General features: G+C 34.2%; 1 protein-coding gene across 4 annotated transcripts in view; it reads right to left on the reverse strand.

Moving 5' to 3' along the window:
* The window catches only part of LOC108971708 (glucose-6-phosphate 1-epimerase), a 116,668-nt gene extending 94,733 nt beyond the window's left edge, over positions 1-21,935 (reverse strand). For 2 of the 4 annotated variants that reach the window (XM_018937955.1, XM_018937954.1), the window contains exons 1-3: positions 21,751-21,935; positions 17,355-17,598; positions 72-123 (exon numbers count right to left, since the gene is read on the reverse strand). In XM_018937955.1, coding sequence (XP_018793500.1) covers positions 72-123; positions 17,355-17,454 — 152 coding nt within the window. In that variant the 5' untranslated portion in view covers positions 17,455-17,598; positions 21,751-21,935. Of the gene's footprint in view, positions 1-71; positions 124-17,354; positions 17,624-21,750 lie in introns of all 4 variants that reach the window. The other 2 variants (XM_018937951.1, XM_018937952.1) reach the window with 2 other exon arrangements.
* Between the last annotated feature and the right edge of the window lie 3,035 nt (positions 21,936-24,970).

Here is a 24,970-nt window from a genome sequence, read left to right on the forward strand (position 1 = left end):
TTGCGAAAAAATATTGATACTAATTGCAATTATTGTAATATACGAGTAATAATAAATCATTATAATTGTACCTTACAAATAGCTGCTCCTGATTATTAACACGCCACGAAACGACAGTTGCGCCTGAAAGAAATTAGAGAACAATTTTAGAGGACTTAGTAGAAAATTTTTCTATAAAAACCAGATATAAAACAAATAAGAAAGTTCGTAACCGAACATTTTATACTCTCAAAATTTCCAGTTTTAACTAATTATATTAGGAATATATAACCTAGGGGATGTACGAATCGGTCTTACCACCACTTAGACTTTGACGTATGAAAAATGCCCTGTAATCATAAAAAATGTACAACAGCTTCGTACCCTGCCTGAAGGCGGATCAGTAAATACTAACAAGAGAACCGAAAAAAATTGTTTCTGAAATATAGGAACTAACACAAAAAAAATGAAAAAATTAGAGCAAGTATGCCAACAATTGAAAAGTGAGAATCAAAAGCTTAAAAAACGAAATAATCTACAGATCTGTGACAAAAATGTTGTCTCTTTGAAGACAAACAAACGCGCGGATGTTATGATTAAAAATATCCATCATTCGTGTAGCATTAGTGATATTACCGCGAATTTAACAGAGCAAAGTTTAAATGTTATGAACTTCGTAAATAAACACAAGTGGAAAACACGAGAAACTTTAAACATGTTTTTAGCGACTCTTGAATCTAATAAAGACGTCATCGGCAAAGGGCGAGACTTAGTCCAGGCAGCTCAAGAAAAAGGGTGTGAGTTTGTATCGACCGGAACACGAACTTACTGCCAAACGGATACCAACAAAGTAACAGATGTAATAGACTTCTTTATAACTAAGAACATATCTCGAAATTTCACTTAAATAGAAGTTGGGTAAGTCTAAGCTCTGATCACTCAATTGAACAACTAGAGTTATAAGTTTTAGAAAGAAATTCAACAAGCAGCTTGGGATATTACTCCAGAGATAATGCGGAAAATTATAGGTTCAAAATATTTAAAGATATAAAAATCCTCATATGTAATTAAGAAAATGAAGTTTCGACGGAAAAGGCAAAAAACACGCTCACCACTCGACAAAACCAACTTTAATAAGGCAACAGCTGAAGTAAAACGGAAAATCGCTCATATTAGGAATGAGTATTAATAAATATGTAAATTAATTATCCGCTGACAAAAAAGGATGATCACTCCTTCTGGACAAGCACTAAATATTTTAAACGTCCAACAAGCCACGTTGTACAATTAAAAATTGCTTCCAATACATGGGCTAGAATTGATTGTGATAAGGCGAATGCATTTGAAAAACACCTAGCTGAAACCTATTCTCATTTGGACTGAATAGTGAAATCGCGTTCCTTAGTAGTATTCAACAGGCTTATGCAACAATACCAGCAATCACTGAAGCTCACCTATCTCTTGAATACAGCAATCCGTCTGACACATTTTCCAAGCCTTTGGAAAGTTGTCAAAGTTGTTAAGGCTCCTAAGCCAGAAAAGTATATTCATATTGTCTGGTCATATAGATAAATTTCACTACTTCCACAAATCTCAAAACTTTTTTATCAAAGATTTAAATCTATACTCCACAAAAAGCAGTTAATCCGGCTTCTACAAAAACTAAAATCATGTCTTCCGATTGAGTATTGTGCTCTTCTAGAATCGTATTCTATCGTGAGCTTTTTCCGTGTAAAAGAAGGAAAAAAAAATTCTCAAAACTAAAAGAAATTGAAGCACGCGTGCTTCAGGGAAATACCTGATCCACTTTTATATATTCTATATACAAGAGACTTACCATTAGCACCAAACAGTATGACTGCCACTTTTGCTGATAACACCGCAATACCAGAAATTCATTCGACAATATTACATTGGTGAACTGATTATGAAGGATGGAGTTTACATTGAGAACGAATGAGGATAAAAACAATTAATAAATTAAGATAATTTTATTAAAAGCTAAAGATTCACCAATTAGAATATATTTTGTGTATTATCCATATTTAACATTTTTTACAAAAAAAAATATTGGAAGCAAACATTTTACAACAAATTGGATTGTACCGCTAGCAAACTGTTTGATGGCCACGTGAGAGTAAAAGCTGACATCATCACTGTCCAGGAAGTGCGAAGGACGGGAGAAAGACTCAAACGAGTAGGTCTTGTAGCATTTACTACAGTGGCCTTGTAAAAGAACGAAAATTTGGTATGGGATTCATGCCACAATTCGCATCAAAGCGAGGTTCTTCAACATATCTCTGATTTGCACTCACGCCTTGACGGAATAGAAGGACGATGTGACCAAAGATGTTTTCTATGAGCGCTTGGAGCGCACCTATGAGAGCTGCCCCCGCCAGTTAACAAAATCGTGCTGATCAGCTTCGCCGGGGACCGAAGTATGGTTATCTGTAGTACTAGAAAAATTCTCCAGCAAAAGAAAATTCATCAAGCTATCTTGCTGTCTCCGGATCGAAAAGCCATCAGCAAGATCGTTCATGTTGTGATAGACGGAAGTCACGGTTCTAGGTCTTAACATTGAATCGTGGGATACTGCTCGAAAATTCTACGAAGAGATGCGACCAATAGAAGGTTTCGAGACTGGAGCATACTCTTGTAGAACCCCCAGCGGTGAACTGACCACATCATACTAAAATTATGGAGGGGATATTTCTCTAACATACTGAATGGCAGAGAAAGCATAACACCAAGAGATGGTGAACCTGATTTCTCAATCGTTGACAATGAAGCAGACGTTCCATTGCCCGACCATAATGAAGTCCGAATAGCAGTTATCTGTTTGAAACAATAAAGCGGTGGAGGCCAAAAGATTGCCGGCCGAGCTATTCAAACCAGACGGCAAAGTCCTGATAAGAAACATACCACAACTTCTTTGTAGTATATGGTCGGACGATTGGACGTTAAGTTTACTCTATCCAATCCACAAAAAGAGAGACCCAACAATCTGCGACATCTATCGTGGTATAAAGCCTCCTCAAAATCGCGTAAAAAATAATTCTACATGACTTTAATAGGCCAATAAGTATCAAAATTGTTATCAATATGATTGGCAATAGATTATTTAGTTTGATAAAATTTATTTATTTAATTTGCTAAGCTCATTAAATTTGCTTTAAGTACGGCGTTAAGCTAATGGTGGTAAAGAAAATGATGTTTCCTCAAAAACAAATAATTTGATACTGCCTGCTGATGGAATAATGAATGTAAAAAATATGCGACAGCGCTTAACAATTTTTTAGTACCCGCTATTGAAGGGCATTATTCTTATAGAGATCTCCACCATCATGCCAAATAGATAAGTTTTCATTGGAAACAAATAGTGTATAAAACATCTATACAATATTGGTGTACATGATCCTAAAAAAAAAAATAAAAATTCAAGCTAATTTTTATTTTTAGCTGGCCAATTCGTTTAATGAAAACTCGCCCGATTTAAACTCTATTGAGCACTTATGGCATATAATGAAGAGTGAAGTTGCTAAATAGAAGCCAACAAATAAAAGTTAATTAATAAAGGTTTTGGGTTTGGTTTAGTATGGTCCCGTTATAAGGAAATCAGTTGAGTTCCTAATGAATTTTATGGCTTCAAGGATAAAGTCTAGAAGTAGAACGACTCGTTATTAGAAGAGTCTATTGTGTTTACATTTTAACTGATATGAAAATGGTATAGTCGCTTTAAATTAACTTCACATTGTTTTCTTTTAATTTATTTATCTTTAGTCCCATTTCGTAGCTTATACTACTCTTACCGGCTTGCATTCGTGTTTTAAATAGTAAACACGGGATCATTTAGACGCGTATTGATTATGGGAAATATGTTTTATTTACTTCAACGGTTTTTCGGATCAAAAGGTTTAAAGAAGATGGAGGTAGGGTCGCATATTCTTCAAGATTTTCATGAATTTTTTATGGTATAAGAAATTAATAGAATTATTGAAAATATTACAATATTTTACACATGATAGGTAAAATTGTATATAATGTTATAAATTATCATACAACGCAGCAATAAGTCAGCAGCATTGCTTACAATTGCCAGATCACATACGGACTCTTTTTTTCGCCCAAAACAGGTTTTTTTTAGGGCAAGGGGACAACGAGGAAGGACGAAAGAACCGTGATCGGGTGTGTTAGGATTCTTTATAATATAAACATAATGTATCAAAGGAAACTATCAACTAATAATAAGTAAACATACTAGTTAGTATAAATAAAAGTAATATTGATGTACTGATGTAATAAGGATTACGTCTTAAGAATATTAAGGATAAATACTTAATTGAAATATGTAATAACATTTAGAAGCATTAAATGCAAATAAATACTTTTATTTATTGATAAAATGTTTGTCAAAATGAATCAACAAACATTATCGGAAGCTGCAATTGAAAAGTGACATTGAAAGGAGACATGTTTTTTTTTATTCAAGTTAAATTTACAATCTGTCTTAATATTAATAGACAATAAGTAAATGTGATGTTAAGGTACAAACAAATTGTGAGTGATACTTCATTAAGTAACCCTCTGTTTAGTGACAGTATAATAGAAACAAAAGTCTAAACTTGCATACTAATTTGCATAATTATTTGCTATTTTCTTTATGTTGAAAAAAAAACATAATCATACACTAGTTTGTGTTAAAGTGCTGAAAGGAGACATGTGATTATCATTTATCAACAAAATTATCAACAAAAGAGCTCTTATTCTAAATTGCGGTACGCTTTCACTAAGAGCAAAGAGTGGTTTCGTTTTTTACAAACGGCGTTTACGGTTTGATAATAAATCACAGCGCCTTCTAAGAATTTCTAACAAATTCGACCCAATTCGAAGTGTCTGGAATTTGTTTTTTTTTTAATTTATCGACAACTTTACTCCGAAAAGTTATGTGACGGTTAAGGGTCAACTGTTGATATTTAGTAGCAGATCGTCAGTTTGAATTTACATGCCGAAAAAACCCACGAAGTGGACTGAAAATAGTAATAATCTGGCACTAAATATGGGATTGGTAAATACGATGCCATACCTATGGAAATCAGCCTGTGATTGAGTATTTCGTCAAAGAATTGACCAAGAGTATTCATGGAACTAACAGAAATGTTACCATGAATAATTAGTTTACATCAATTCCTCTGGCAATAACTTTATTTAGAGAACCATATAATTTAACTATTGCTAAGAAATTTTTCAACTCAAATTATCATCTTATTGTCCTCTGCACAATTAAGGTAAAACAAAAAAGCCGAATATGATAGATTTTTATAACGTCAGCAAAGGAGGAGTAGACACGTTAGAGCACCAGAATGATAAAATACAGGATTACGCCAATGATTTACCGTTACTTTTTTCGGTTTAGGCTGTGACAAATTATTACAAAAACAAATTACAAATGCTTTTGAGTTGAGAAGAAGTAATACGGATTAAATAATATGTAATAATAAATAATATTGTACGAGATACAATCTTTAAATAATAAATCGGAATCCTGACAACCCTTAAAGATCTAGCATCTTTTATATGTAACCTTATATTTTAAAAATATTTTTTTTTATTAATTTTAAATATGTTACAATTTAGAAAATGTCATGGGAGTCCAAATACCTTAACTTTATCGTACTTAAATAACCTGAAACACAAAATCTAATTCAAAACAAGAAGAGGCATACCATATAATCGTTGCTCGTTACTATCCCAGTAACGATAGAGGGTAACTGCGTCAATGACAAATTCTGTCTAAAATTTCTCGTGCCCTTGCTTGCAAGTATAGAATTTTAACTTATATAAATGCTGACGAAAGGTACAGTACGTAAAAGGGTTATATGTAATAAGAAAATAGTCGCATCCTCTTGCAAGATTGCACGGAATACCAAAACTTAAAAAAAAAAAAATATTTTGAACACCACTTACAGAAACAAAAAATATCTGCGAAATGTATGTGAGTATATGTAATATGACAAATGTTGTTATACCCAGAGAACGTGAATTATAGAAAAGGTTCAATTGCGGAAAGACGTGTGAAATGTCAAGAGCTATGAATTTTCTATTCGTGGATTTCACCACTATTGGCTCGGAAGGAGAAATTTTAACAGAAATGGTTGAAAAGAGCTGCGCATTGAATGAAAGTTATGCTCAGAAATATATGTATGTTGGGCCATTTGGCATATATTTTTATACGTTTACATGCAATCATATCAATTGATTTAAATATCATTTTGCGAATTTTTGTGAATGCATTCAAAATTGATAATATTGTAATTAAATTATGCAATAACATATAATAATAACAACAAATATTTGTAGTTAACGTGCAAACTATTACTATCTATCCTGCAGATATGTATGTATGTACGAACAAATCAAGATATTATCATTTATCAGTAATATAATAATCGCGCGCTGCTCTATATGTACATACATATGTATGCGCGTACATGTCCATACTGCATTGGGCGCGAGATTAGTAGTCTGCAATGCCCCGGGCGAGCTCTGGTCCGCCCGTGTTTAGCGAAGAACAGTCCTCAGGGAACTGGGGTAGGTGCATAGCCACCGAGGGTACCCCCGCTACTGTTTATTTCGGCCCGCCATCCTACAACCGATGCGCTGGTACAAAAGAAAGGAATGGATTTGTACATGAGAAAAAACAACAACATAAACGATTGCAGGAGTAGCAGTAACATGTATGCCACTACACTGGGCAATGACACGGGAAGCCCAAAAGACCTGAATAATACCAAAGCGGCAGGAACTGACTTGCAAAGAACACCTGTAATGGAAATAGATTCATTCAAGCAGTCATCGCGACTTAGTAGATCTCCAATAAAGATGCTAAGCGTAGAAAAACCGACGCGGACAAGATCGTCGCCACCGGCGCTGCAAGACAACACGCCGCAAGTGAAGGTGGTAAAACCTCACGGCGACTACATGACGGAGCTTGGTGAAGAAATTAAGATGATAGCAATATAACGAAGACGTACGAAAAAGCCTTAAAGGAAGACCAGAAGAGGAAGGAAGTAAGACGGAATATTCTAAATATGCCCGTAACAACGGAAATAACGCCTAAAATGAATTCCGAGGAAAAACAGGCGGAAAGGCAGATTCCTTCAAAAAATAATAAAACCACCCATGGAGGAGAACCAAAGAAGGCTAAAAAAAACGAAGAAAAAGTAAATACGTTAACCTCAATCAACAAAGGAAAGTCACCGGGAAAACAAGATGGCTAGACGGAAATAAAAAAGAAAAATTATACAGCATATAAGCATCGACCAAGGCCTGATGCATAAAAAATCAGACGATAGGAGTCAGTGCTGCCTCAAATGTGGGGAAAAAAGTAACTTAGCAAAGGCATTCAGCAAGGAGCCGTCTTGCAGTGCATGTAAAAAACAAGGAAAACAGAAGTCTGACCATCAGATAGGTAACAAGAAATGTCCTCTCTACCAAGAAGCCTGCAAAACAGCAAAAATTTGAGAGTCCCACAGCTCAACCTCAATCACTGCGAAGCACCTCAGGACCTACACATACAGTGTTTGAGCAGAAAATCGACGTGGCAATAGTCTGCGAACAATACAAAAACATTAGAACAGCATCGTGGACGACCGACCTAAATGGTAAAGCGGCCATTTTTGCCTGTGGAGAAACGTGTTCCAAGAAAAGACACTAACAGGCCAAGCCTATTACACGCGGGCAAAAATCTGCGAAATAAGCTTTTATAGTTGCTACATTCCGCCAAGCATCGCGCAAGATGAATATGAAAGAATCATCGATAATCTAGTATGAAGAGTGTCGAACACCACAATGAACATAGTGGCAGGTGACTTCAATGCATGGGCAGCAGAGTGGGGTAGGGCGTGCCTAAGTCTCTTAAAAAGAGTCAAACCAGAGGCTGGAAAGAAGAAACACTTGATAAGGATATCTACAAATTAATGTTAGATGACAATCCGAACTACGCTATGGACATAGAACAGAAGGCTGAATGCCTAGTTAAACATGTCAATAAAGCCTGCGATGCCGCTATGTGTAGGAAAAAACAAAGCACATACAGGAAACCCTCATACTGGTGGAATATTGAAGCCCTGAGAAGTGAAAGCCACAAAGCTAGGCGCCAGTGTCAAAGGGGATGACAAATGGCAAATTTTACAATGCTAAACGAGGACTTTAAACGAAAGCGAAATGAACTGAACAAATCAATAAAGAAGAGCAAAACCTGATGTTTTAAAGAGCTATGCAAAAAGGTCCAAGAAAACTCGTGGTGAGATGCATATAAAATCGTCATTTTAAAGCTTAGACATAAGATAAAGGACAAGAGCCTACATGCCCTAGGCTATAAAAGACGGTTGTTCAAACGCTTTTTCCGACGCAATTGCTACAAAGGCAGCAAATAAAAGAAGCTACAAACGCACCGCTAGTTACTGACCAAGAAACTATTGAAACAGCAGGGAGATTCGAAAATACTAAAGCATCAGGCCTAGATGGCATATCGAATAAGGCCATGAAATTCACTATTAAATATAAACCTACCCCATTTATGCAAAGCTTACGGGAGGGAGTATTCCCTAAGATTTGGAAAAGACAGCGGCTAGTGCTTATACAAAAGCCAAATAAACAGAGCCAGGCTCCTACCGACCATTATGTACATATGTTGGACACAATGGGGAAAACACTGGAGCGTATAATCTGTGTGCGGCTAGAGCAACATCTAGACAGACAGCCACCGGGCTTAGCCGAAAACCAATATGGTTTTCGAAGGCACAGGTCGACAATAGACGCCATAAAAAAGATAACAGAGGTCACAAGCAAGGCAATTGAAGAAACCAGATGTTTATATGGCACCAAAGAATACTGCATGGTTGTGACGTTCGACGTAAAAAATGCCTTCAATTCGGCCTATTGGCCGCATGTCATGGAAGCCCTGAAACAAAAGAAGACACCACTCCACCTACTAAAGATCATATCTAGCTACATCTCCGACAGAATACTGCTATACAGACACAGAAGAAGGTCCTAAAAATTACATTGTAACAGGCGATGTAGAAGGCTCAGTACTAGGAGCCACTCCTGTGGAATATTTTATACGGCGGTGCGCTACTACTCCCATTGTACAAAGAAATAATAAATAATAATAAAGAAATAAGCCGGATAGAGTACCTATGCAACCACGTGGCGATAAAAATAAAATAATGGCTCACAAAAGCAACGCTCCAGTTACCAGGTCAAAAAACTGAAGCGGTACTAATAACGAGAAAGAAAAAAATCGATGGATACAATATCCCAATGCAACAATCGTTGAAATACCTGCGTGTAATTATTGACACGAGGCTAAATTATCGGACCCACATCGCGAAAGTGACGGCTGCATTAACTAGGACCATGGCCAACATAGGTGGACCTGGTCAAAATAGACGCGCTCTTCTGGCAAAAGTTAGCCAGTCAGTACTGATGTACGGCGCACCCATATGGGGACCAGTATTGCTTCACAAAACATATGCGAATAGGGCAAAAGCAGTAGTTCGGTTGAGAAGCTACCCTGATTGCGCTTTCCGGACTGTGTCACACGAAGCGGCTGGAATTACTTCAGGTATCATGTCTCCAGATATTATGGCGATGGAGCAATTACATTTTATTTTTGTGGCCTCGTTACAAAGATGAAAGAGAGGAGCTACAGCAACTTCTCTCAGAGCGGCTAACCCCAGAAATATTGTGGAAGTTTGTTAGAGAATGGAGCGCGGCAGCCCTAATAGAGCTTAGAAGGAAGGAATGGCAAAGAAAGAGCGAAAGATGGGTGATCAACTTGGAGCTGGAAAATTCGTAGAAAGAGAGCCAATCGGTTAAAGCTGTCCTTGCGAATGTCTAGCGGCGGTCCCGCAAGGAACATATGTGCCGACTGCGCCACGCCAGCCCACAGCTGATTTTACCGACAGCACTCATTTGCCGTCTCACTCCAACGACTGTCACTCACCAGCCACTACGCGGCGTGACGACTCAATGAGTCGGCCATTACGACACCGTAGAAAACAGACACTCCAGCCACGCACTCTTTCTCTTTTCTCTTTTACTTCAACCACTCGAGGGAACGGACCACATGTTTAGCGCTCCGCCGTACTATTTTTGGATAAAACGTTGTAATAAATATAGTTAACTTCCTAATAAATAGACAATTATATGATAACAAACGACACGATTATACTGTAAATAAATAGCTTGAGGAGACGGAATCCCGCAGGGTCCGCACTTGGTAACCATGGCGACACATGCGCGAGTAGGATAAATTGTGCATGCCGTCCGAAACAGGGCGGTATCTTTCGAAGATTCCCCCTCCGGCAAAAAAAAAAATTCAATACAATTGATGTATAAAAAACTTACATACTTATCTGCGTACAAATGTTGCCCGTAAAAACTATAAATATTTGTCTACAATCGTCTCAAACATCATCATACATATGTATGTACTTATGTACACATGTAAATATCTGCGTATGACATTCCCACACAAATAATCCATACACATCATACATACTTACTTAGATGCGTTCACATGTACATAGATATGTCACCTGTAAAAATTACAAATATTGTACTACAAAAAACAAAAACAAAAAAAAAACAATCGTCTAAATTAGCATCAGAAATCAATATGGCAGCCAAATTGCCGACGTCAAAATTTATAGTAAATTACACAACAACAAAATTTTCATTCATGAACACAAACGCACTCTCGAAAAGCAAATTCGAATCATTCATAATAGCAGCATATAAATATTCAAATACTTTACAATAAATTTGACTAAGTACATAGTTCATGTCGATTTTCAAGTCAAGAAATGTTTCAAAGAAAATATACAATATTCCTCTGATTTATGTATACAGTCAATCCCTGTTAAGTAGTACTCCGCTTGAGTACCAATCCCTCTAACTTCCTGTATCTTGCTGCAAATACATTAAAATTATTGTTTTAAGTACGACACGCTTAAGTATCCGCACTCCCTTATGTACCATATTATTTTTTTATTTTTAACAAACCATAAAAAACTGTATCTTTGATTGTGGCACATAACCCTTGTTTACTGTATTTGTCAGGGAATGTAAATAGATTATAAAAATATTTTGTAATTCTAAAATATTTTTAACCAGCTCCCAAAAATCTGCGTCTATATGTATGCAAGTTCAAAGATGAACATACATATTTATACAGGTTTGTTGAGGAAGCTGTTACAGCGGCAAGGGCAGCGGTGACAATCGGTGACCGAATGTTTATTTTTTTCGGCACAGCTCAGATTTTCTACAAATAACACAATGTTGTGACGCTTTGTCGTCGCGTCAGTCCTTCCATTGACTTTTTGACAAAACGTGAAGTTCGGCCATTGGTTGTCCGTGACGACGGAGATTTCGTATGAAACAATGGGTTTATATATTTACATATAAAATTGTGTGTAGACAAATTTACAAACAATATGCGTATGATTTTTTAAAATCTTTTTACATGTAAACATAATTATAAGGTTATAAGATGTTATCAAAAATTCTAATGCCCAAAGCAAATAAATTCAAATATAAATATATAATTTATCAAACCAATATTAATTAAATATTTAGGTAATAATACAAAAATTACTATTATACATTTCAACAGATTTAATGGAATTCATCATTAATTTTAAAATTGCACATATGTACATACATACATACATACTGTACATACATATGTGCTTTAATATCAAATATATTCAGGGGTGTTGTGGAATCTGATAGTTGTCGGATTCAGAATTGAAACTGATCAAACAACGTAGTAGGTGTCATGAATTCAGATATTATTGGTTTGATATTCGAAGCAGAATTTGTATCGGTTTTGGTTGTAACGGAAACCAATTTTATTGGGTTTGCTTTCAGAAACAAAGCAAAAAGATCGTCACGCACAGATTTGAAATGTAAGTTAAGATATCAAGTTATTTTATTGTTACGAATTGAGTTGTCTTTATTTCTATAGGAAAAAACATATGTAAGAATAAAACACGAAATGTCTTAATTATTGAGTTTTGGAAAAAAAAAATGCGGATATTTGCTGGGGAGCCTGGTTTAGAGGCTTAAAAATCGATTTTTTTGATGTTTTTTTTAGGAGGGAAAGAAATAATTTATTAAAGCGAAATTTCTAGGGTTTATAGTTATATAATTAAACATCACCCGAAAATTTTTGGATACGAATTCTTTGATATTCTGCCTTAGGGAAGCAATTGCCCGATGCATCTCGCGTGCTCATTTGTCGGACGGCGTGCAATATGCAGGTCGCAATTTCTATCGGCAACAAAAAAGTCAATGAGATTCACATTTGTTCATAACTTATGATCAAGTTGAACTAAACTAAAAAAAAAAAGGTTAAAATTCTAAAAAAAAATTTAAAATTTCAAAAAATTTGGTTTTTGACCAAAAAAAAATGTTACTTTATGTTGTTTCAACATATGCTCAAACTTAACTTTTCTTAGTTCCATTTTTAGTTTAAATAGAAGATACTTAATGGCAAAGATAACAAACTTTGCCCAATTCCACACGTTTAATTTTTTTCAATGCTGCCCGCCAATTAAGAAAAATCGTAAAAATGAAAAACCGAGTCAAAGTTTTTGCTTTCTGCCCAAGCGCTCATATACAGTGGGTTGCCAAATTATTAGGGACAGTCACAAAAATATGGTATAAGTGCAGTATTGGTCTTTTTTAGTTATAAAAAGCTTTAATAATAATAAAAGAGGAATTTACAAACTAACATAAGAACAATAAATAAAAATAATTATTTCAAAAATATACATATGAGCGAGATAAAATATTTCTGATTCATAATCAGTACTTAGTCACATTTCCTTTCGCCTCAATGAGTGTTTTAATTCGTCTGAGCATACTTTCTATGCACGTTAAGGCACTTTCTTTAATCATGGGGTTGTAATACCATACATTTATTAACTTTTCAATCAATTTTACCTTGGTAGTTATTATCTCTTTCGCAATTTCGGAATTAGTAATCTGCCATAAATTTTCTATGGGGTTCATGTCAGGTGAATTGCCAGGCCAAGGTAAAACTGGAATGATATGGTCTGAGCGAAATTTGGTTATACTTCTTGCTTCATGACATGGCGCTGAATCATGCATAAAAATTAATTCCTCACCGTCTGGGAACCAATCCCTAAGTTGTGGTAACAGTCGAGTTTCCAGAACTTGTCTGTATTGGTCTTGTCTCATGGTACCCTGGACAATGTAGAGACGTCCAACCCCTTTAGCACTTATGACAGACACCATTATTTTAACAGGGCGTCAGGGTGATATTTTTCGCCTGGACGTCGCCTGACGAAGCTGCTCTTGTCGGCCAGAATTTCAAATGTTGACTCATCTGAAAAACATACCTGAAAAAACAGAAAGTTGCTTATTATTTTCAAATATATGATTTAAAAAATTGTGTAAAATGAAAGTAATAATAATAGCTGACCTTAGTCCAGTCCTCATCAGTCTTCTGGCGGTATTTTTGGGCCCAGGCAAGACGTTTTTTCTGCATCGCATCTGTTAACCGAGGTTTCTTAGCAGGACGATGACCAGCCAACCCTTCTTCTGCTAACCTTCGTTGCACAATTCTTTTGGAGAGTAGTACTCCAGACTCTTGAACTAATTAAGTTAAGTGCCCAGCACTTCTCTTCCTGTTTTGCAAGCAGATGTCCCGAATTTTCCGGTCAGATCGTGATGTTGTTATGCCTTTTCTTCCACTGTTGCCTTTTCTTTTTTGGCGAAAGTGACTGATTTTGATCAAAACTAGTCTTTATTTTAGAAACTCCAGCTAGTTCTGCTATCTTCCTTTGCGAATGGCTTGTGTGCTGGAGAAGTGTTTTACTCTCTGATTTTTTCCTTGGGGACAAATCACACCCTCGACCCATAATGGAGCAAAAAAAAAATATTGTAATGAAAATCGGTCCAAATTCATTATTTTTTTTATAACACAACTATGATACTTACATTTGATCTGCGTTTGTTGCACAAAAATGATAAAAACTTTTTTTAAATAATTAATTTCAACTTTCACTAAAATACGTGCTCAGCACCCTGCGAGTAAAATATTTGTAGAAAGTAAAGAAAATACATTAACTCTCAAAATCTACTTAAACTGCTGCTGCTACTGGAGTTATCAAGATGTGGTGAACGCAAAAAATACTTTCCTGTAAAGTTGTTCCTCTTAAAACCGCACTCAACTGCGCCCAACGGAACGAATTGGGGAAAAATGCGACTGTCCCTAATAATTTGGCAACCCACTGTATGTATGTATGTATCTGCCAGGCGCTCGGTCACTATTTCCTTTCTAGCTTCGACAATATTTCGAATTCCCATCTATAACTTTAGGAACATATGTATTCTTGGATAATTTTTAAAAAAATTTAAGTAAAAAAATTTTAATTTTTTTAAGCTTCTAAAGCAGGCTTTCCCCTAGCCGTTTGCACATTGTAAATATGCGAATCTGTTTCTAAACATTGAAATTAGCATTATTTTTCCCATTTAATACTGAAAATGTTCAATTCTGATATTTTCGGCCCAACTCCCTCATGTTAAATATTGGTGAAATCCGCTAATACTATTTTTGTGGTGAAATCCTTTAAAAGAAACGAGTAACACTCCCAAAAGAGGAACGTTTCGACAATCGGCACACCATGAACCTTCGCTATAATTCACTTTCTCTGGTTTGCAAGGATCAGAAAATTTAGCAATCCGTTCACCATAGGAGCAAAAGAATCCCCCAAATATATACATATGTAAATACATATATGTATATGGATACATTTGTGTTAAAATTACAAAGTAACAATCACAAATCATTGACAAATATGGATACAGTGTTTAAATTTCTCAGGATGCCTACACATGAAAAATATATGGTCTAATTTCGGCCAGAACCAAACATTAGACATCTCACAAGCATTAAAAATATTAATAATTTTAAATATCTTTCCCTCATAATTTTTATTAAAAGCCTTTTCATATATTAAACAAAAAATTTTAACTTTTGCTACACCAAAGCTATTATAGCCTTCACATGTGCACTTCTAATGGCAACAATATGTAAAACTTTGAAATTGTAAGCAACCTAGTTGATATAAACAACAAAAGTCACATAATACGGAAAAAAGATGTCTCATTAAAAATGTACATATCTTGATTTTGATTGGTTAGTTTGATTTACATCTATACGCTATAGCGGTTCGATCTAAAATATTGTCAATTTGTGTGGCAGCTACTCTAACAAATGAGCAGCTTCAATTCAGGGGAGGAAAAAACGTCCAAAAAATTTTAATATCAATATAATGTAAAAGTTTCCATACAAGAACTTAATTTTGATTGATCAATTTTGAGTGGTATATATGTATGTATTTCCAAATTGTGTGAAGTTATCTTGTCAAATAAAAAAGTTTCGCATACAATAACTTGACAATAATTTCAATTTCCGTGGCAGCAACTGCTCTGACAAATGAGCAACTTCAAAACAGAGGAAAAAAGGACAACTTTTGGCCTATATACAGACACACAGACGGTCCTGATTAAATGGACTCATTCGTAATGTAAATTATATTACATCGTAAATTATATATGTATGTATGTACACTCGTGGCCACGCAAAGCTTATCACTCAAAATTTTTAAGTGGTGTGTGGGATTAATTTTTTTTCATTCATTTATTTTTCAAAATTATCAGTTATATTTTAATGCATTATTTGCAACCCAGTATACAATGGATAATTAATCATATTTGACATCTTAACTTTTGGACGACACACATTTTCTACTTTACATCACTTACATACTTACAAATTGTATTTACCATATAAAATAATTTTAAAATTAAATATGTTTTTGAACTTTGAAAAGGGTAACAGTTAATAAAATACCACAATTAACACACACACAAGTTATTGGCATAAAGATCTCGTTTAACAAAAGTAAATAGTGTATGGGCTGTTTTACGTCTCAAAATGTTTTCTGAAGATTAATAACTTATATTATAGGTTCTTAACTCACCTAGTTTAATTACTTATTTGTAAAGAATTTATTGAAATTGGTTAAGTTAGTGTTGAGTTATTAGTGACGCAAACTTTTAGCATGTACTACAAACTTCGCAAAATGGCAATGTNACAAACTTCGCAAAATGGCAATGTCGCAAAACAGCTGCAATTTCGTCGTAAATTATATTGAATGTAAGAAATTGCAGCTGTTTTGCGACATTGCCATTTTGCGAAGTTTGTTCTACAGGTACGCGATACTATTCTCAATGGAATCCGTGGCAATTCACAATCAGTTGTTTACTTTTCGCTTATTTTTTGGTTTCATCGCTGTGAAATGAACTATGTATTAATATTTAACTATAGTATTGTATGATTTGATTATTTTAAAATTGATTAATTAAATATTAAAAATATTTAAATGAAGAACAACTGATTTATTGCAATATTACCACGGGCGCTTATTTAACCGAAGCTGCCATTTTGCCACTATTTTATAAATGCCATATTAAATGTGTGGTGTTATTGTGTTTCAGCTGAAGGTAGAACACCATTAATTCCAATTTTTGCACAATAGAGCTCTTATTGTAAAATTTGGTGCTTCTGAGTGAGTACTCGCACTTTTAGAGATTTTCAACAAACCATAGATATCTGTATCTGATATATATTGATAGATATTTAAGGATATCTACGTTAACCCTCTAGTTGAAACCATGCCCAATTGTTAAATAATCGCAAACCACGGACACCCTCCCTACTTCAATTCCCTATACTATAGTTTTGTATTAAGCAGTTGCTCAAGGTACTATGTTCCATTAAGATTTTTCAATATATCAATTGTAGGGACAGTTGATCGGACGGAGGTACAGACCCCCCGCGGGATTACAGCTCATTCCGATGTCTTATAAAAAATCATTACTTTTTGTCCAAAATGTTTCAATTTGCAGTTGAATATCCCATAAAAGGACACTGGCAGAACCAGGATTTCTGTCCGATTAATAGATTGTGATTAATAACCCTCAAAAAATGTTGGACCGGTAAATGCAAACGGTTTATGGAGATATCTGCTTAGAAGAGAGTGCGTTTAGTGGAGCATACACTGTATTTTTATATATTAATGTATGTATGTATATACTGATATGACATTTCAATTCGCTCGTTCAATATACAAATTGTGATTGATGATTGATTTCTATCGAAATAGGATAAAAAGTTCTGAGAAGTAAGAATGCCACAACAAACTTTAATTTTTGTACAAAATAAATTGATATAAGCATTATCAATATAAAGAATTTGTATTACGAATACTCACCATGCAGATTTATGGTACATGTTGTATTGTTACCGCGATCCAGAACCACGACACTGGTAGCGTGTGCTGCCGCCGACGCAGTTGCTCCTGAAGTCGCCATTTGGGCACAATTTTCCGCTTTGAAAGTTTTGTGTAGAAGTAAACTTTTCGAGTTAATCTGCAAAACTATCCTAATGGTAGTAATAGTTTCTTATATTACATTTAGACTCCGATTGGTGATGATTGATATTGTCTTGGTTAAAGTCTGCAAGTCCATAAAATAATCGTTTCTGCTTTTAACAGAAGACACTTTTTAGGCAATTTTAAATCATTAATAAGAAAAAACTATTAATAACCATGGATACTTTTCATGGGAACAAAAGTATTAGTCTTTAGAGCTCGATTATTTTTTAAATCATTGTCTTATTTTGAGGCGAATGCTACAAATCCGTGAGCGGAGAGTGATTTTTCAATAATTTACGTATATTTATATCAATAAAATATATATATATTTAACACAATTTTTTCTTTTAATTTAGGTTTTGTTTTTAACATCACTTAATCTGATAGTGCGGCTATGCAATTCCGAAGTCTTCATGATTCATCCGCGGAAACTCCTATGCGGAAAGGAGTTCGTTTATTAAAAAAAATTTATGTTGGTTCTCAATAAACAAAAAAAGAAGAATTACTTAAAAAATTTACTTTTCGATTTCCGCGGTTACCCATGTATGGAAAGGGGAGGTTATCCTAATTAAGAATATACATATATATAATATACCTGCAGCCAATAAATACCCACCTCCACTTTCTTAGACTATCTTAAGCTATATTTACTGATCTAGTAAGCACTGAGAAACAATTATTTTTTATGAAATGGGGTTGAACATCTTTCAGCTATATGTATGTAGTAGTGCCATATCATCAGAAGAAGTTAACCCGTAACCAAAAAAATCGCTAATTGGTATAAGATGAAGAAAAGTGATGTCATCGACAAATGGCAGGTAGACTTGGTTGAAGCCATTCAAGTACTGTTCGTCTTTTACAAAAAAAAAACAGAAATCCTTTAACCGCGTTTTTCTCAGAATGGTGTTTTTCAAAACGGTTTCCACTCTCAAAGGAAAAAGTTTTAAAGATATTTCACAGCGGGATAATGGTTCACCGCTTAAATTTTTCTTTGAAGAATGCTTAGAAGAAAATTCTATGTAGAATTCTTCCATAACAAGTAATACATAAAAGTAAGCTATGCTAAGTTCTACAGCGTTCATATTTACAATCAAGTAAGTACATGATAAACGTTATAATACAATATGTAAACATGAAATGAAATTCATATGTACATAAATATTTTCATTATTTCATCAAATCGTCAAGCATTTGAAGAAAATTTTCGGAAAGTTAGTTGTGTTTAGGTGAGCTGCTATTTGAATAAAAAATTTGGCTTTTTTTTGTGTTTAAACTTTGGATAAAATAATAAAAGATTATTCTCGAAAAGTGATATGAGAAAACTAATTAAAAATTAAGAAAGTGAAGCACTTTAATGCGTTACTATTTGGAAAGTTTTTCGTGTTTTTATCATTGAAGAAAATTTATAACTATATACGGATTCAACTTTTTTTGTAGAATGTGTAAAGTAGAAGGCTTCACCGAATCGGGTTACGCTCAAAAAATTCAAAAAAGTCTCGTTGCTTGGAAAAAAAAAACGAAAAGAGTCTCATCCACAAAATGTAAATAAAACCATTGCTTTTTATACATAAATACTTATTTTCATGAAGAAAACATGTACTTTCATAAATAAAGCAAAATTAATATGCAATTTTTTCTATTCTACTATTGAGCTTGGCATAGAGGAATACTTCCTTAACTTTGGCACCGAAGAATTCTTCATTCCTATGATAAGCGAAAGGGGCGATCTCTTACTTTACCTAGGACATCTCCGTTTTAATTTTCATCGATCGGAATAATCTATACAACCATGCTGCATCGTTTATCTCGCTCGCTTACCAATGTCTATCATAACCCGCTGGGTTAGTGCCAATTAGGAGAGAAAATTTTTAACGTCACTCGCTCTCACGCTGTGGAAGTTTGTTTTTTTGAAATATTTCTATTTTTTTATCTACGAAAAACTTCCGAAAAAGGGCCAAAATCGGTTTTTTATTAAAATAACATTTAAAAAACAAAAAAGCTTCAATAGCGCAATAACGACTTTTCTACAGATTAATAATCGTTTTGAAATTTTTGTTTTAGACCATAATTGCGACCGCAATGGTGAACATCGTACAGGACTTGTTTTACGTGTCATTTCAACAGTTTATGTAACTATTATAATTTTGCATTCGTAATGAGCGTATTTATTTATAAAAAATTAAATCGTGAAAATCAGTGATGTTTCGGGCTGTCGCGCGATTTTTTATTCCAAATTTTGAATACATTTTCAGCATAATATACTACATTGAAACAATCGCCGCAGGCGAATTTTTATTCCAGATTTTCGTTATATGGACGTAATAGTAAAGTAAAACGTAAAGTAACCCAAATGTATAAAAGACCTACCATTTTGATTCGTTGTGTTATTACTGTCTTCCTTTTGTGCTTATTTTCTTCTAGCAGAAACAGTCAAAAACGCAGAATCGTGGGTCGTGTCAGCTGATTCGACCTATCTTATGGGCGCGCAATGTAAGTGCCCAGTGAAAAACGCTACTCCCTTCTCTCTTTGACGTCGGATGACGTGAGAATCTACAGCATTTTGGTTTTTGCCGTCTAAACGTGTCAGCTGATTGCTCTCTCATAACCCAGGGTTGCCAATATCTATATACTTTAGTAATTATCAACTTTTATAATTCAATCTGTTCAATATGTTTGAAATATTCTTACAATAACTCAAAATTGGAGTCGAATACTATTATTTATAAATATATAAACTATTTTTAATAGATTGTTTTCAATTTTGATATTTTATATTATAAAAAATTTTAATTGAAAACATAGATGTGTACAAAACTATATATGCGTATTGAGCAATGGAAACATTGTGCAAATGAAAACAAACAAAGATGGCTGAATTCTGCGTTTTTGCCACGTTTTTCACTGGGCACACATTTTGCCGATAAGGAAGGAAAAGGGAGGAAGGCAGTAGTGTTTTTGACTGTTCCTGCTATTCGTCGTTTAACAGTTCATATTCAATAATTTTGCTTACATTTCAAGGAACAGTATAACACGTAATCGAAGCTGTTTTATTTATTAAATAGTACATGAAATTGTAACTTAAAATTCATAATTTATCATTAGTTCAATTAAATATATTTCGAAGAATGTGTGTGTGTTAATTTGGTTAAATTTTTTGCAAGCAGAGCAACAGAAACTTCGAAAGAAGAGAGCCATTGTTTGAGCAAATGTCAAAATGTGCGTTTTTTGCTTACTTATATCTAAAAAACAAATTAACATTTAACAATAAATTTACATTTAAACCAAAGTTTAATTCATTGGTTATCCGCGCTATATAAATTTAAAAAAATCCGTGCACGCATTTAAGAGGAATAAGCAGTGAAAAGGAGATACTAAAACGAACCCAACCCAAACAAATAATCTTGGGAAACGTATAAAATAGATTTATCAAGATCCGCACATACCTCATTTATACGGAAATTCGGTTTTTTAACCCCTCCGCCAAAGTAATCGGTATCGTGCCATGCTCTGGTTGCTTGCAAACATGTTCTTATTGTATGAATAAACGGATTTCAACGAAAGTTATATATGGAATTGAAGTTATTTTTGCAATTTTTACTACTTAGAAGCGAATTAGTGGATATAAAAGTTAAAAATATAAGTGTTAAACCCATTATAAATCGAAGAAACAAGCAAATATCTCTAAAACCATATGTATACATATATGTATTGTATATATTCGAGATTTTGAGGACCCCCTCTATCCGTACATACCGATAATCCCGAAATCAGGGAATGCTATTCTAAATTCCACCCGAACCTCATGTAAACTTCCGAAATTCTGGGACAGTATACTAAAGTTTTCCCAACCCTCGCAATCGAGGATGCTTTCTAAATCCTAGTATTATGTATTTACCAAAAATTATATGCAATGAATGTATGTTTGTATACAAATGTACATACACGATTACGATTCATACCTTAACACTTTTAGGGTTATTTGAAATATCTGTATCATATGGTGTTGTTTTTACTTTATGTTTGATTATGTACTTTTTTCACTTAATGGAATACTATTCTCTTTAGCGCTTTCCTGCACAAAAAAATTTAATTATTATACACAACGAATTTTCAATATCTTATTTTAAAGTGATTTAAAGTATTTACAACACAAATATATAATATACATATATAAGTTTTGTAAAAGTTCTGCGGCTTTCTAACTTCTTTTGGGAAATGAGCGTAAATTACTTACTTTTTTTAATAATATAGAACTCTTTGACAACTACACATGTACGCACAAATTTAAAATTTATGTATTAACCAATGCACTTCCCAAACACGTACAAATGACTACTCTGCTAGCTGTTCACTTTTCAATTCTTTCTTCTAACACATTTTCTTTACGATTTTTCTACACAAGAAAAAAGTGTTCAAAATAAAAGACAGAATAACATTATAATGACAATGCACTATACAACAATATCTATGGTAACTCTATAAAACAAGTTGTGTCGTTCGTCAGAGTCTGTTCAAACGCGAAAATGTGATTGCGATGTCGCATCCTATTGTTTTACGAGAGAGTAGTAAATTATAGAGAAGGTCCAACTACAAACAACCGTGTATTTTCAAAAGCTGATAAAATTCGGTCAGCGTGTTTCACCACAGCTAGCTCGGAAGGAAACATTTTACCATGGTCAGAGAACGTATGTATATGAATAAGAAGGTACAGAGTGAAGATAACCTAAAACTATTTCTTGGCAACTCAGAAGGAGAAACAGTAGCGCTTGAACAGAGCTGAGCGTTGAATAAAAATTATGCTCCGAACTATATATTACCAAAGAACATTGATTATGTTCATGGTGCGCCGGTTATGGAAAAGTTCATCTTTATGGAGGATTATTCGTCAAGATTAGAGGATTTCACCACAAAAAATTATTATCGGATTTCACCAACATTCAACATCAGGGGAATGGAAAATATCAGAAGTTAGCATTTCATCTGAGGCAAGTATGTTCTTGTGGCATTTACTACAGTGGTCATATAAAGGAGTGCTAATTCGGTGTGGGATTAGTGGTGGGGGGAAGACTCCTTCGCCGAGTACTATCATTCACCCCCGGGGATGAAGATCGAGCGACAATCCGCATCAAAGCGAAGTTCTTCAACATTTCATTCATTTGCGCCCACGCCCTGACGGAAGAGAAAGACGATGGACCAAACGATGCCTTCTAAGGGCTCTTTGAGCGCACCTTTGAGAGCTGCCCCCACTAAGAAATCCGTCTTGGCGACTTTAACGACTTTTAAGCTTAATTCATCCTCCACATGGAAACAGCAACAAATAGGTTGAGGCGGATCGACTTCGAAATGTCATATCAGTATATACATATGCAGAAGCTGTATTAAACGGACTCTCTTCTAAACAGATATCTGCATAAACCATTGATATTTTCCGGCCCAAAATAATCTCTTAAGTGACAGAAATGCTGGTCCTGCCATTGTCCTCTTATGGGATATTTAACTGCAAATTGAAACATTTTGGACCAAAAGTAATGTTTTTATATATTATAAGACATCGGTATAAACAGTCCGTACAATTGATATATAGAGAAATCTTAATGAAACTTAGTACTTTGAGCAACTGCTGCATACAAAACTGTAATATAGGGAATTGAAGTAGGGAGGGTGTCCGTGGTTTGCGATTATTTAACAATTGGGCATGATTTCAACCCGAGGGTTAACGTAGATATCCTTAAATATCTATCAATCTATATCAGATACATATATCTATAGTTTGTGCGAGTATTCACTAAACAAGCAGACAGAAGCACTAAATATTACAATAAGAACTCTATATGAAAGGTCTTCTATTTTTAGGTTAAACACATTATCGCAAGATGGCACGGAAAATTTTTATAGGTGTGAAAATTGGAATTTATGGTGTTTTACCTTCAGGTGAAACACAATAACACCACACATTTAATATGGCATTTATAAAATAGTGGCAAAATGGCAGCTTCGGTTAAATAAGCGCCCCGTGGTAATATTGCAATAAATCAGTTGTTCTCCATCTAAATATATTTTTTTTAAATATGTAATTAATCAATTTTAAAATAATCAAATCATACAATACTATAGTTAAATATTAATACATAGTTCATTTCACAGACAAATAAATAACAATAACAAAAAAAAAAAAAATAAGCGAAAAGTAAACAGCTGATTGTGAATTTCCATGGATTCCATTGAAATTAGTATCACATACCTGTAGCTGCAATTTCGTCGTAAATTATATTGAATGTAAGAAATTGCAGCTGTTTTGCAACATTGCCATTTTGCGAAGTTTGTAGTACATGCTAAAAGTTTGCGTCACTAATAACTCAACACTAACTTAACCAATTTCAATAAATTCTTTACAAATAAGTAATTAAACTAGGTGAGTTAAGAACCTATAATATAAGTTATTAATCTTCAGAAAATATTTTGAGACGTAAAGCATACAATATTCACTTTTGTGAAACGAGATCTTTATGCCAATAACTTGTGTGTGTGTTAATTGTGGTATTTTATTAACTGTTACCCTTTTCAAAGTTCAAAAACATATTTAATTTTAAAATTATTTTATATGGTACATACATTTTGTAAGTATCTGTGATGTAAAGTAAAAAAAGTGTCGTCCAAAAGTTAAGATGCTGCGCTAGATCTTTCACCACAAATTATTTAATAGAAACGTCTGTTCACCCGCAAAGTAACTAAGAGAAAAAACACAGTATGTTTGAGTTTTATTTTTTATATTTTATTCACTGCCACTGCACTTTGGTAAACAACTTCCAGAGATAAAGAGGTGTTTAACTTCTCTCTCACTGGAACTGAGAGAGCAATTGCTAAACCTCAAAACCACCTAAACTTTGACAGTTGATCGAGTTCAGGAGGTTTTGACGTTTAGCAATTGGAAACGAGCGATGGCCAGATTGATATTCCGCCAAATTATTATTCGAATGGAGACATTTTTCATTTTTTTGTCTCATTTTGTAACGGCCATTGTTCGAATAATAGCGAAAGCGAAACAGCACGTGAGTTAAAAGATGTGAGTATATTTTAACTTCTATTAAATAATTTTGCATTTATTTAATACTTTTTTATTTTATTTTACAGATAAAATGGCGAAAACAACCACCAGTTGACGAAAATGTATTGTTGGCTGCAACGAGGGAGGAAGAACCTTTAGTTTTCCAAACAGTGGAACGGACCTCGAACGGTGAGTGAAAAACATTAAATAGCAAAAAGTGTTTGTGAATTTGTGGAAAATTTTGTTGAAATAAGTGTTTCGATTGTGCAATGGAAATAGTAAGTTTTAATAATGAAATTGAATTTCCGGGTGTTTTTAAGTGTGATGCGCTGAGCAAGTAGAGCGCGATAGACTGCAAGCGACATCTGTCAAATATTAAAATACACCCGTTCTTACGGACACAGTTATG

The sequence above is a fragment of the Bactrocera latifrons genome, unplaced genomic scaffold (assembly GCF_001853355.1).
Source record: "Bactrocera latifrons isolate USDA-ARS-PBARC rearing strain unplaced genomic scaffold, ASM185335v1 scaffold_355, whole genome shotgun sequence".
NCBI classification, from domain to species: Eukaryota; Metazoa; Arthropoda; class Insecta; order Diptera; family Tephritidae; genus Bactrocera; species Bactrocera latifrons.